The sequence below is a fragment of the Nannospalax galili genome, unplaced genomic scaffold (genome assembly GCF_000622305.1).
Source record: "Nannospalax galili isolate Female #2095 unplaced genomic scaffold, S.galili_v1.0 scaffold150, whole genome shotgun sequence".
Lineage (NCBI taxonomy): Eukaryota > Metazoa > Chordata > Mammalia > Rodentia > Spalacidae > Nannospalax > Nannospalax galili.
The window spans coordinates 613637-628631 of record NW_008329320.1 but is presented as its reverse complement, the minus strand read 5'-3'; the positions used below and the strand labels follow the sequence as shown (position 1 = coordinate 628631).

Below are 14995 nucleotides of genomic sequence, written 5' to 3'. Positions count from 1 at the left end.
TCCTTCCTTCCTTCCTTCCTTCCCTCCCTCCCTCCCTCCCTCCCTTCCTTCATTCATTCTTTCTGTTTCTCTTTCTTTTTTTGGGTAGACTATACAGCAGAAACCTTTCTGAGAACAAGTCTTTTTCTTAGCAGTTATATTTTTCTTTTTTTAAAAAAATATTATTTATTATTTTTATTTTTTTTGTATACGTGTGTATTGCCTGTGTGTAGATAAGGGTGCCTGCGTAGTGCAATGCCTGTGGAGGACACAATAGGCTGTCAGATCCCCTAGGACTGGAGTTATGGACAGTTGTTAGCTGCCATGTGGGTACTGGGGCTTGAACCTGGGTCTTCTGCAAGAACAACCAGTATTCTTAACTGCTGAGCCATATCTCCAGCCAAGCAGTTATAATTTTCTAGTTGTTCATTTTCTTTAACTTACCAACCAAGGCAGAATTTTTTCTTCCTTCCAATCACAGTAGGATGAAATTCCTTAGAACTTGTTTCAGTATGGCTGCTGTTTTTCCTATATAGGGGAATAATTTTCTCTAAACCTGAGGCCCTCAGTTACAATGAATTATCTGACAAGGATCTTTAATTACTAGGTTCCTATAATGACTATTATAGAATTGACACTTTTGTCAGTCTAACTGGACTTAAAACTCAGTTACTAGGAGGGAAGCCATATCTGATACTGTAAATATAGCCAAATGCCCATGGCTTGAGAGGTCATAGACCCTAGAGGAAAACCTATTATTGTCACTTTCCTAAACCAATGTAACTTCTTATTATATTCTAAATAATTATCCTTATGTTCATAGATAAATATAACTCTCATCACTCATCAAAGAAGCTTCTTTTTTTTTTTTTGCAACAGACAGACTATTATGAAGTTCCACAACTTGTCAAAAGACAGACGATAAGCTAATATGGGGTACCTTGTCACAGCTGAAACATATACAAGGCAAACCATACACCTAAGGCTCAGGAAGAGTGGAGGGGGTGAGGTGGAAATATTTGAAGGGCCAGAGGAACAGGACACCTGCTAATAGACAGTATATTCTAGACATAACAGAGAAGTTGCGCCCATGAGATCTCAACAACATTTTTGTATAAATAAGACCTGCATAATGACACCACAAGTTGACATGCTAGTGTGGAGGGGAAATTCCACCTCTAGTTGAAGAGCCACAGGCTGCTCAGGAAGGGAGAATCAGTTTACTCTAGGATCAAGCTCTTGCTGGGTTTTCCAGTTCCTAGAGGTCAGCCATAAACACGTGTGCACTTGAGCACCACTAAATGGACTGAGTACATTTTACCTATCTGCCTGTCTATCTGTATGTATCTATGTATGTGTATGAAACAATATTAATCAAAGAAGAGGTCATGAAGTTGAGAGGAAATTGAGTGGAACATAGAATGAGTTGGAGTGGGGATAGGGTGGGGTGGAGGTGAATACAGTGCTATGTATGAAATTTTCAAAAAACAAAAAATTCAGTATGTAAAAGAAATAATAGAGGAAAAATTCATCGAATGCGGAAAAGAAAACTTTCTAATCACCTAAAGGAAAAATAATCTTAATTGAAAGAAGAAAACAAAATCTAGGTATATCCACTTATAAGATACACCTATGTTCATAAACCAACTCTGGCTCTTAAGCTCTTTCCACTCCCTCTTCCATAATATTCCCTGAGCCATGGGTGAGTGAGATTTAGTATAGGAGTCTTATCCAGAGACACAGACTCTATAGTATTTTATTCTCTAAAACTTCAGGGAAAATGGGTAGCAGGACGCAACCTTAGCTAAGGAACTATTGATAAAAGACTATTGTACTATGGGCGAGGGAGAGTAGATCTTTAAGGGAGTTACTCTAGATAGGCTCCAGTGGATGAATTTGTGCCTAGGGACATCTGGATACAAATGCTTGACTGGATAGGACTTAACATATATGTCAGAATACCGAAAATCTGGTAGAGGGGAGGGTCTAAATTTGATTAAGATGTATTGCACAAAAACTCAACAAAAGTTTTGTCAGTCAAAAAAAAAAAAAAAAGACACCTAAAACATGGTGATAGAACAACTGAAAATAATGGAAAGAGATTCACCACCCCAAAGAGAGTAACAATGTTAGTGTCTGAAAAAAAAAAGGTTTACAGCAGAGAGAACCATTAGAGATAAAGGGATCAAAATAAACAATGAAAAGCCTAAACTCGTCAGGAGGATTGAATATTTAAATCTATATATACCTAACAATATAGCTTAAAAATATATAAAGCAAATTTTTTAGAATTATAAGGAGAGATCTCTATAATCATAACTTTAATTTATCTATAATCATCACAGAAAATTCTAAGCAGCAAAACAAATGAATCTCATAAACGCAAGAACACTAATATTTTTAGCAAATTATAAATAACAAAATTTGCAGAAATACATAATGAACAAGTGGAGTTTTCTCAAGAATGTACTGGTAATTCAGCCCTAAAATATAATCTCTGAACAAATTTTCTACAGTAATTTATACATTATTTTCTGGAGAGAACCACATGGTTATATAAATTATCAAAGTAGAAGTAGATAGGATTTCATTACTACAACTAAGGGTATGTGTAAACAACTACACAATGCAGTATACCTAATGGCAAACTTTTAACCACACTCCTTTTTAAAGTCAGGAGCAAGGAAGAAGGCCCTTTACTTGTATTCACTGCTATACTGGAAACACTATGCTATTAGATTAAGGAAGAGAAATAAGAGGCACAGTGCTGGAAAAGAAGAAATGAAGTTTGTTATTTTCTGAGGATACAATTGTAAAAATAGAAGATCCAAGAATATCTATAATTATAGGAACTAATAGTCTAGTAACGTTCAATACAAATATGTTTTAAAAAATCGGATGTTTTACCTAGCATCAACCACTGCTTAGAAGGGGATACGTTTTTTAAAAAGTCAGTTACAATAGCAACAGAACTTATATGGTGCCTAGGAATGAGTTCCATATAACATGTATAAATACTTTGAAGACTAATATAAATGAAACAATAAATCATGTTCATAATTAGGAGGGTACAATGCTGTAAACTTGTAGCTTCTCTTGGAATTATACACAAGTATAATATACAATAGCCTAGTTCCAGGACAAAATTTTAGGAAATGTGATCCATTCATCTCAAAATTTATATGGTGAAAAACCATGAATAACCAGAATATTTCCAGGAAGGGTATGGTGGTGTGGGAATCAATTTACTGAATAGTCAGACTTTGCATAAGACAGAATAATCATAATAGAGCACCAGGACAAGTATAAGATGAATTAAAAAATACACAAATTAAATCTGTCAGAACTCTGGACATGGAAAAGGTGACATATAAAATAAGCAGGCAATGAATGAATTATATGAGTTATGTGTTATATTCAAATAATATATATGTTATATTCAAATAATAACAATATTTCATTTTGTAGTCATCAAATTGTCAAAAATGGAAACATCTGACACCACTAGGTAACTATAAAGATGGGAAAAATGAAACGTCCTACATGGACAGTATGAGTGCATTTGGGGAATGCTAAGGTATGCTTTTTATATCACCTTGTAATCTACCTCCACATTTATATCATGGAGAAACTCTTCCAAATGAGAATGGCAAAAGAATACCCATCAAAGAGTCATTTAAAATAGAAAGAACTTAGCTCCATAGTGATATACATGTAAATTTACATACATTTACCTATAAATATATATCCCTACATATATAGGTAAATATACACATATACATATATGCACACAGTTGTGTACAGCAGACAGAATCAATAAATGGAAGCTACTTGCATTTTAAAATCCCAATGATAAAGGAAAGAATAAAAGTGCACAATGATATATACTATCATTTCTTAATTTATCTATAATTATCTCAAAATTCTATCTCAAGCAGCAAGATTAATCTCATAAATGTAAAAAAAATCCAAAAAAAATTAAGAAAATTAAATTTAATATAGTTTGAATAATTATATGTGCTATTTACTGATATGTGGATATGAGGAAAATGCATTTTTCAAAAGCCAGGAAATAAATACAACTCCAGGATGGTAACTGCCATTGGAAAGCAGGGCAGAGACTGTAGTTTTTGAGGAGCATATGTTATAGTGTCCATGATGTTTCATTTGTCAAAAAAAGGTATAGAATACATGAAGGAAACTTTTGATATTAATGAAATTTGTTGTTCATAAAAGGTATTTTCTTCTTTTTCTATGAAAATTTCAAGCATTTCTGAAATTTTATTAATAAAAGGAGGACTAAATCATAGTGGAGTTTTGCATGAATGTGTAGGGTAATTCCAGGTTGGAAGACTCTTAACACAAGAAAATGCTCTTGGCACTAAGATTTTGCAGTTTCAAAATCTAATTGCATCCCAGGTTTGGAAACTCTCCTTTTGATTATTCTTAGTTGTTCCCAGGAGAAGATCCAAGAAACTTCTGGATGCTTCCAATCACATTTGCATTTTCAAGATGAGTTTGACAAATGAATAAACGCAAGGGACGTGAGGACCATGGAAAGAGATGTGGAGCTCAGCTGAGTTGGAAACAAGACTCAGTTTTGATTTAGAATTAGTAGGAAAATAAAAATAGAGAAGGTGCTGAAGGATTAGCACAAAACTTCATTTCTGAAAAACATGCCATGGATGAGTATCCTAAGATAAAATGTTTTGGCCTCAATATTTTATTTCCAGAGAGACTTAAAATATGCCATTTTCCCATTTCTTGCAATAACGAAACAAACCTCTAAAAAACCAAAAAGCAAAAACAAACAAACAAACAAGTTCTAAAAAGATTTGTTAAAGCAAAGAAAAAATTTAAGTTCAATTTTCACATAATGGTATATATGTGTTTGTGTGTGTGTGTGTGTGTGTGTGTGTGTGTGTGTGTGCATGTGTGTATCAGAGAAAACATCACTCAAGAAACAATTTATTAAAATTTAAAGTAAATGTTGTTACCATTGCAAAGCATTTGCTCTGAAAAAGGCATAGGAAATGTATCATAAAATCACATAATTCAGCAGCAATATCAGTATGGAACACATAAAATGAAACTGTTAGACATAACATTTAATATTACCTTCTAATTTTTATAAGAAGCAGAAACCACCCTAAAATGTTCCTGAGGCATTTCAAACTTCTTTCAAACACATTTATAAATACTTTTATATAAGTTACCCAGCTCCTTTTTCTTCCACCAGTGTTCAAAAACCGACATTCAAGTGATATTTTATTTGACTGTTATCTTCTAGACTTAAAAAAAATTATTTGGTAGCATTCAAATGCTTCAAGTCAGTTTTTAAGTACAGGTTTTAATGTGAACCTGGTCATGACTAGAGAAGAATGGTTAACATTTGCATGGGCAGCAGGAGTTGTGGAGTGTGGTGTGTGGGTAGAAGAGGCTATTGGTATGAGAATTCCAATTTTACAGTCTGGAGAGATGACTCAGCAGTTAAGAGCACCGTTGCTCTTGCAGAAGACCTGGTTGGATTTCCAGCACCCACATGGTGGCTAACAACTGTTCATAACTCCAGTTCCAGAGGTTCTACCGCCCTCTTCAGACCTCTGCGGGTAAGCATGACAGGGATGCGCTTACAAGCAGGCAATACACTCATACACTTAAAATAAAAAAATAATATTTTTTAAAATCCGATTTTAGATGTCAAGAACTCCAAAGTTGAATGCCTTTTACAACATCAAAAATTGGTCAGAATTCCACCGCACAATTTGGAAAGGTTATTAAACCCAGGAGGAGCTTTTCTTTTTGTCCATATTCAGGAGAGTCCATTTCGGGAGGCTTTTCAATAGCCCTATTTCTTATTTCTCCTCCACTCCCATCTTTTTTCCTCAAAGAAGGAGATTGTATCATTTAGAATGTAGAACATTTAGTTCGTAAGTTGTAGGAGTCCTAACTGGGTTCACGTTTTTATTGGATTCTGGCAAGATGTGGTAATGTCGAATTCCTGTTTTCTCTCAGAAAAACACATGCAACATTTTGGAAAACTGTCAGTTATAAACCCCCAGATCACCAATAGTCATATGGCACTGTGGTTGGTGACTGACACTCCAGAACTACAAAGGCAGATGATTCCAGAAAAGCCAATGATTTTTTTTTTTTGCTTGAAGCTAAGTTTTAGAGGCTGATACTCATCATGAGAAAGAAAAATTTTATCCTTCAATAAGACACTGCAGTAGAGAATTAAGAAGAGCAGAGAGGTTTTAAAGCACCCCCACCATTTCACAATTTGGTAACACAGCATGAACTGTGAGTAATTCCAGATCTAGATTCCTTAAAAGCTAAAGATTATTCATTTATGCTCAGTCTCATGGATTTTGTCAGAAAAGATGTTAATAATAATAATGGATCACACTGGCCAAAGAAATTCTATTTAGTTTTTGACGGGTTGGCCCGTTTTTATTTCACAATATTTAAATGAGCTTCTCTTATTTGATTCCCATTAATCCAATTCCATCCCACTTTATTTTTAATCAATTTATATGACACAGATGAGCTAAAGGAGAGAAATTTTGCTTTGTAATCACTTGTCAGGTTGAGTACAAATGTGAAGATCTGTTTGGTTCATGAACAATTTCTTGATTATAGATAATTCATTATTAAATCGTCAAGAAAATTGCTTTAGTCACACACATATCTGCCCATTCCCATTTCAAATAAAAAAATTGGAGGATAGGCAAGGGAAATAAACATTTATTGAGCCAGGCACTGAGCTGGGTGTTTTCAATAATGACACAAATAGAAACATAATGACCATATTATTCTGAGATGTCTGATTCTGTTTGGCAAGCATTGTTTTTGGCATGCAGTAAGAATGATGTGAGAGAAGTTAGCATAATCTTCATATCATTGACAAAGATTTAACTGTCCATGTTGTCCCCACAAAACAGATGGAGATACATGAATAAATCCATGAAAAACAGGAAACACAATGTGTAGTAACCCAAGATTTACAGAATAAAAAGTTCAAGAGACAAATCAGATGACTATCATTCTATAATCATTAAGGCTAAAAAAGAAAAAAGTAGACATCACAAAACAATGACACATAGAAATGAGTCTTTAAAACAGTAACAAGATTATTTCTGAAAAATGGCTGACTTTTCCCATACCATAATATATTTGATGACTAAAATAAAATAAGGAGAATATTATTTCTTGGACATTTGGAGAAATTAAAATTTAAATTCACAATTATAGATCTTTTAGCAGAAAAATTATTTAAGAAAATTGCTCAGCTATATACATGTAATTCTATACATTTGTATTTCAAATTAGAAAAAGATAGAAGATGGGTAAACAAGGAAAATGAACACTTTTCAGCCAGGCACTGAGCTGGGAATTTTTTAATATAATGAAATAGATTGTAATGGCTTTGGCCAAACACCTTGATGTAACTTAAAAGTAGGAAAAATATCTGCACTCTATGGTTTTCACTTTGTTTTTATCTGATGACTTTCTGTGTAGTCTTTCTGCACTTTACTCATCAGCCAATTTCCATAACATCAAAACATAAGAATGGTTATTCAGAAAACCTAGCATAAATTTGCAAAGTAGTGAATTAGAAGGTGTCTTCTTGGGTAAAAAAACAACAGCAACTTACTGTAACAATCACTTCTAATTTCCCACTTAAGGTTTCATTTTGCCTGACATTTTCTAGGGAAAGAGGAAGAGAGGTAGTGGCAGCTTTGGAAATATGAAACCTTATGCTACAGCGGCGTCTTCACTCCAATATGGCTTTACAGAAGACACGATCATTGAATGGGTTGCATCTAGATTGCTTTGGTTTCTACATGAGACTCTTAGATTTTTTAAAATCAATGATAAAGCACAAAATCAAGGCCCATGGTGTAAATAACACTGAAGAAAACTCGGCAATCACATGAAGCAAAGCCAAGGGGTTGATAGTCTAATAATTGGTGGATTGTACTTCAAACAAACTAACACCCCAGGTTGGCTATACCATGGTATACAATGCCACTTGTAGACAAAAATTAACGAAAAAATTAGTACATTCACAGTTTCAACAGAAATATATGATTACATATATGATTACATAGTTTTTAGTTTTGTTTTACAGACATAGACATAATTATATTGAAATTACATATGGTTAGATCATAAGTCATTAAATAATGATTTTCATTTGTATTACATGATAAATTTTACATGAAGATTAAATATTTCAATATGGCATGTAATGGTTTTGAACCACAGAAAGCAACACAGTGTAAAATAACAGTTACTTTAAAGTTAGGGTTATCACATGAGAAGCACATCAAATATGCCACCTCAAACAGTCAAAACGTAAGTGGTGACCTTTCATTTCTAAGTTATAAGCAGCTTTGAAGGAAGGTCGTTAGAATGTTGAGGGGAGGTAGCTTTAAAAATTTGAAATCTTTTTCTCATGAATTTGGTAAAACAAATTATTTTTAGCGGCATTTTTCTCATACAGTTTTTCCAGTTTAGAGAACGCGATAAGACCCCTTCCCCAAGACTTGAAGAGAAAAACTTAAGACTGCATTATCTGTGAGTGCCAGTACTCATTGACCATACTATATAGACGGGTGCTTTATAAATGGAAATTGAAGGACCTGCTGTGAACAGCACAGCTGCTCACCTATGGCGTTGTGAGTTAGGTGTACCTCTCAGTAATTAACTCACAATTGCTTATAGATTTATCATTTTCAATGCGCTTTGGCTACTCGGTATTTTGTGGAGTCCTGATATGCCCTACACTTTGGAAGTTCCTGTGTGATTCACAGATGATATATCTAGTAATAATAGGAAAGAATTGTACTTATAAGCAGGATTTCTGGTTACATCATAAGCTCTGAAGCAAACAGTATATATTTTCAAGTTTCCCTTTAATACAGTCAATACCTACTCCTCAAGATGGCTCAGATTTATTAAATAATGAATATGAGTTTGAATATTTAAATGTGAAAGTATCTAAATGGAATATTACTTGTGACCCTCAATTTGGGCTTATTTCTGTTCTTCTGTTCAGAGATTTAACATTTGTCTATTTTATGCAGAGCTGAAGTCATTGTTTATGGGTAATTTTGTTTCTTGTAGACCTAAGGTTGTTACTGTACATGATTAACCTTTAGGAAAAAAATAACAGACCCGGGGAAGAGGGACGGTTAAAGGCTGTGAGGATGCAGAGCTAAGAAGGAAGCAGAGAAGCAAGAATACTGAGTCTACCTGACGTGGAGGAAAGGATCTCAGTTCTTCTGTTAAGTGTTTTTGCAGATACAGTTCTGGGTACTCACTGCCTAGTTCAAGGGCATGTCAGCAGTGATTTCTGAATGGCACCTGGGCTTTGACCTACCATCTCAGATTTTATTTAAATATGAGTATTAAAGACAGATCTGGAAGAAATCTTAGAAACATTTGTTGGCTGACCTACTGATTTAACAAGAGAGGGAACCCGTGGCCAGAATTAAAAGAACTTATCAAGGTCATTCAGCCTGTTTAGTGGCAGTGATGTGACCTGAAGCTGGACATGTAGGGTTCCATGACTATCCTAGCAGCAACAATATTGTGCTTGAGACAAAAAGGCAGAAGAGGAAACCTGTTCAATGAAGTACAGTGAGGCTTTCAGCAATGGCAAGTTTGGGAATATAAATTCAAGTTCATCCTTACTTTTCCATGTGTGTGCAGAATTTCAAAATGTACACATTGTCCTCCTCAGGACATGGCATGCAGTTCAATGACATTCAAGAATGAATCAATATCATTCAGAATGGGAAGCCTTGAATCACAGGGTGGCATGCTTATCTTCAAATCATACTCAAACTCAGGCAAATTAATTGACACGATTCAGTGTCTGTGATGATTCAGTTCTGTGATGATTCAATTAAAGAACATCCAAAAATCTGTGAACATTTTGCTGGTCAGTCTTTAGATCATTTAGTCATTCCCTTTCTGGCTTTTCTTTTTTTAAACATCTTCATTTATTTAAAAGAAATCCATGTAAGATATATTTTACTTTCCAATTAAACATTTCTTTCAAAATGAAACCTTTAAAAAAACATAAAGAAAGGCACTTTGTAAAACATATAAGATCTGTTTCTTTCTTGCTTATTATAAGGACAGGGAAGTTGCTAAAGGCATTCCAAGTCTTTTTGAAAATGATAGGTAGCAGAGGAAAGCTGAAAAAGAAAGGAAAAGGAAGGAAGGAAGGAAGGAAGGAAGGAAGGAAGGAAGGAAGAAGAGAGAGAGCGGGTGAGCTAAATGTCCCTCCAGGACAAATTTCCCCTTGAGTCTGGGTCCTCTGGTTGCTCATTAGCTCAGGATTCACCAATCTGTTGCGTCATCTCAGACAAGGAATCTTTCAGCTTTGATACTATACAAACAATAAGAGATTGATTGGGTCCCACAAAACCAGGCTACAGTGAGTCATTAACTTATAACTGACTACCAGAATAGGTCTCAGGCACTTAGGAGAATATATCATCTACTAAAAATCAATGTCACAGCTGGCAGTAATTTGTGCTCATATTAAAGTTCCTTATATTTATTAAACTTATCAAAGAACATCTTGCCATTTGTGTTCTAAACTCCCACAAATCATATATTCATAACTTAAATTTTTTAGATAATTGTTTATACAACTATAACTATAACTCAGAGCACAAGGGTCTTTAAACAACTTGTGAAATGGTTATTCATTAACTGTGCTGATAGGGAAAAATACTCAACAGCCAAATATAAGAAAAGAGATTTGAGGCTGTTGGATTCATCCAGAAATGAGCATGGCTTGATGCAGTAAAAAATATGTTTTCTAAAATATTAGTGTCTCACTGTGTCTCTTTTCTATGTTCTCTCTGCACACATATTTGCACATGATCTTAGATGAAAACTTATGCTATATCCATGTGCAATTTACTATATTATATGTCTATATAGGTACATGTGCAATATGCAAAGGCAAACCTGGAGATGATCATTTAAAAAGTCAACCATGATTAGTACATCACTGAAGATTGCTCTGCATTTCTATAATGAGCAATTTTTTGACAGCTTACTCAAAATACAAGGCATTATTTCAAATTATTCAGTAAGTCATGGAATCAAGGAGATGATTCCATTCCTCAAAAGGCCTTAGAGAGTATTGGTTCTATATAGTTAGAAAACTGAAATCCAGAAAGGTGAACTGGTCTTTCCAAGAAAAAACAAGACTAGAACCCAGGTGTCCTGTCTCCTAATAGGCATTCTTTCATTCAAGCATCTGCCTTTCAACAAAAAACATATTAGACCGTAAACTCAAACTACTCAATCATAGAACTTGACTTCATTTAATGTTAACTGATTTTTGTGTGATACAATGTATCTTTAGCCCATCATAAAATTTTTCATGTATGTAAAATTATATACCCAAGGCAGATTGCTTTTAAATTTTACAACTGTGAGTAATAATGCACTATCGATTTTATCAGTCATATTTTATAAATAAATATACATCTACATCTAATCTCTCTATATATCTATCTCTAGCTCCTGGAGAATAGACTTTGCTGGAAAAGGCTTAATTTGCATTGATTTTGAAGGTAATTTTCTTCAGTCAGTATCTTTCAAGGTGGATTATGTTCTCTGACTCTCTTGGAAGTTGTGTAAGCTTTGCAGATCATTCTCTCATGTGACTTCATATAAGCTTCATATGAATCTCAGACCATTAATAGTTTTGTTTTTGTTTCCTCATTTCAAGTTAAATAAACTTGCTCCATACTTTTCAAGAGAGGAAAAGAACATTTTAGTGGAGATGGTTGTTGAGATCAATGTTTCTCCAACTTCAATGTGCACATGAATTATTAAGGGGCTTTTGGTAAAATACAGGTTCTGGTTCTGTTGGTCTGAGGTGAAGTGTGAGATGCTGCAACCAAAATTTCCAAACAGTGCCGACATGATATCAATACAGTTGGACCTCAGACACTGAGTAGTGAGGATCTAGGGTGTTGGATGACCTTGGATCACATCACTTGTCCAAATGCTTCTGTTGTTCATAAGATGCTTATTACTGGAAATAGAGCTTCAGGTGTTTGCATGTGTATTTCTCAAAGCCTCAGTTATGTGTCCACTTTCAATCATTAGGGAACCTCTGAGTCTAATTCCACCCAACATGTGCTTGTTGGGTAAAGTATTTAACTCAGAGAGGAGTTCAGATTTTCTATATTCAGCTAGAGAATGGACAGAGAATAGATTTTCCAGTAGGTGAAATGAAAAGTACAGGAAGGCAGTGTGCAGTAGATGAGTCCTGGATGCTCCTATAGAAATGAAAATCCAAGGTATGGCCCCTCCTCAGGAAGCCTGCCCGTGGAACTGACTTGAAGATTCTCTCTACCACTGCCTGACCTTTAAAGCTCTTCCTATCACTAAACCGATGTCTGCCTTCTAAAACTTTTTTCTGGATGTTCCTGACGTGAGTACAGTCTCTGCCAAGATTTTTCAAATGCATCTTACTCCAAAGAGATCTTTTATGTCCCTGATTTCTCAGGGGGAAGAAAAAAAAAAAAAACACAAAATGAAGCCAAATCTCCACTGTGGAAACTGTATTAGGAATCACCTTTTTTCATGGTGGTTCATCAGACTCATCCACAGGTAGATAGAAGCTCTAAACTCAGAGCAGAAATTACTTTAGGTCTATGGAGAGGTCTAAAACCTTAAGTCATTGGTCATTGTTGTTTAAAGTATTCTTGAGATAAAAAGGACCGGAGAAGCTGTACTCTGTTGTATTACAAACTAATTTTTTCATCTACTTCACATTCCTCAGTGGGCTTCAGATGGGCGTGGCATTTCATTTCACAAACAGGGACTGTAAATACTATTATGTACTTTGATACTCTTTATAACCTTGCAGCAGAAAGTACTGTGCCCACTGAATACATAAACAGCTGTACTTGGAAAATAGAAAATAGTCTTTTATTTTACCTAAGCGATAGAAAAATAGTTCAAAAATACATTGCTAAATGTATGGGTTTGTATTAAAGTAGGATTTGTATGTACAGTAAGGCAGCATTTCTGTTAGCATCTTGCTATGATTATCTTTTAAATTAAAGTTAGCCTTTTGGGATTTTTATTTTTGCTAAGAAAATACTAGGGTATATAATAAATTGTCCTTCCTGCTGAAATGAAGGAGGAAAACTTTCTGAAATGATTTACCACATGGAATTCATTTTCCTATTGTGTAAGAAAATTTTACTTTCCAAAACTACATACTCTAGGGGCCTTAGAATGAAACAAAGTTTAGGCTAGGGAATCCATGCTTAGCATATTCAAATGATCTCAAGAAAGAGGCATTATGATTGAAGGCATTATTTCATCTGTGTACAGGCGATGTGTCAGTAAGGTATAGGATGTAAACAATTTGACAGGTGTCCTGGAATGTATTCTTTTAAAAAGGTACTATATTTGGGCCACCCTAATGATATGAAAGAGGAGGGTAAAGGTTTAGTAATTGGTTTTCAAAGGCAGTTCTCAAGGCATTTTCCAAATATCTGTCATTTTCTTATGAGAAATCATTTTGACTTTTACTTCCTTGTATCACATGCCAAATCCATCCCAGAGGCTACACCTATTGGCACCATCCTGCAAGAATACTAAGCAGTGTGCTTTTATTTTGTTGAACACATAATTTTTTTTTTTTAAGCAAAAAGCAAATCTACAAATCACAGTCAGGAGACAAGACTGATTTGCTCTGGGTATCAGCTGTTGGAAAGAGGCGAGCGTTGAACATGGAACAAGAAAAGGAGAAAGTAGTGTTACTTTTGCCCATATTCTGTAGCATTTGTTAGCAGACCATATTATTTCATGACTCTTTAGTGTTACCTGAAGAAAAATCACATTTGAACCAATCGTTCCATTAGTCTAGCTGTTAATGAAAGGAGTGCATGAAGCACGTAGGATCCAGGTAATCTAGCCTGCCCAGTTGGAGCCTGCAGTTGCTTGATGTTCCAGCGAAGCTGGCCAGGTCTTTCTCAGATTGGTTCTGTTCAAGAGGTGATGGAGCCTTCTTGGCTGATTCCTCAAACAAAGCCATGTTCTGAACTTGTGACTCTGGCACTAAGACCAGGATGTTGTTATCTGTAACCCCAGACACCTTGGCATATTCTTTACTGGTTTCAGAAGCCCGAGGCTTCTCCACCTGGTCACAGTTTTCTTTCTGTTTTGGTAACAATGATAGTACTCCATCTTTGTTGACCTTATGAATCTCCACGTAATCCAGGGGTTTAGCATAGATAAAGGAGGCTTTCTCCTGGAGCAGTGGCCATGATGTCTCTTCTTTAGTCTTTGAATGGAGGCTTTCCATCTCCTGCTTAGCCACCTTTTCTTCCTTTCCAGTCTCAAAAGCTTTAGAAGATTTTAAAGCATTTTTTCCTGCTTTGTCCAGGAAAGAGGCCACTGCATCTACAGGGGCTCCGGCCAGCTTGCACACATCAGCAATGCTGTGGTAAGGAGATCTGGGCATATGTTGGCCAGGCAGTAAAGGCCATGTTGAAGATTTGGACACATCTGCATGAAAATAGGGGATGTTGCTCTGGGGGTCTTGGATGGGAGTAATATTTTCTTCGGGATTCTCTGGCTTCTCAATGATCTCAGGAATGTGGAAAGTAGGGGGATAGGCTTGGGGCTCCTCACACTTTTCAGACAAAAGAGAATGGCTGTCATAGCTTCCATGGCCAGAATCACTGTCGGGATCTAGATGTGTGGGTTTAACACCTTGACCTGGGTACTCTTTTGAATGGGATGGCATTAGCTGTTCGTCCTCATTGTCATCCACTTCTAAAAACTCCACCAGCAAGTCCTCACAGTCAGAAGTGGGGGGGAAGTCTTGGCATCCTAAGGCACTCAGGAGTTCTTCAGACTTGCCCTTCTATTGAAACACAGACACAAGGAGAGATGGCCGTTAGCTTCATCATCTGCCATACTTGGTATCACAGCTGAGTGGTATCTGAGTAGA

General features: G+C 35.5%; 1 protein-coding gene across 5 annotated transcripts in view; it reads right to left on the bottom strand.

Annotated features, from left to right (window-relative positions):
• The window catches only part of Prlr (prolactin receptor), a 228739-nt gene that overhangs the window by 22733 nt on the left and 191011 nt on the right, over positions 1-14995 (bottom strand). For 4 of the 5 annotated variants that reach the window (XM_008835308.3, XM_029564611.1, XM_029564606.1 and 1 more), the window contains one exon: positions 6401-14908. The exons of the other annotated variant lie outside the window; for it this stretch is intronic. In XM_008835308.3, the coding sequence (XP_008833530.1) occupies positions 13910-14908 (999 nt within the window). In that variant the 3' untranslated portion in view covers positions 6401-13909. Of the gene's footprint in view, positions 1-6400; positions 14909-14995 lie in introns of those variants that run through there. 5 annotated transcript variants of the gene reach the window in all.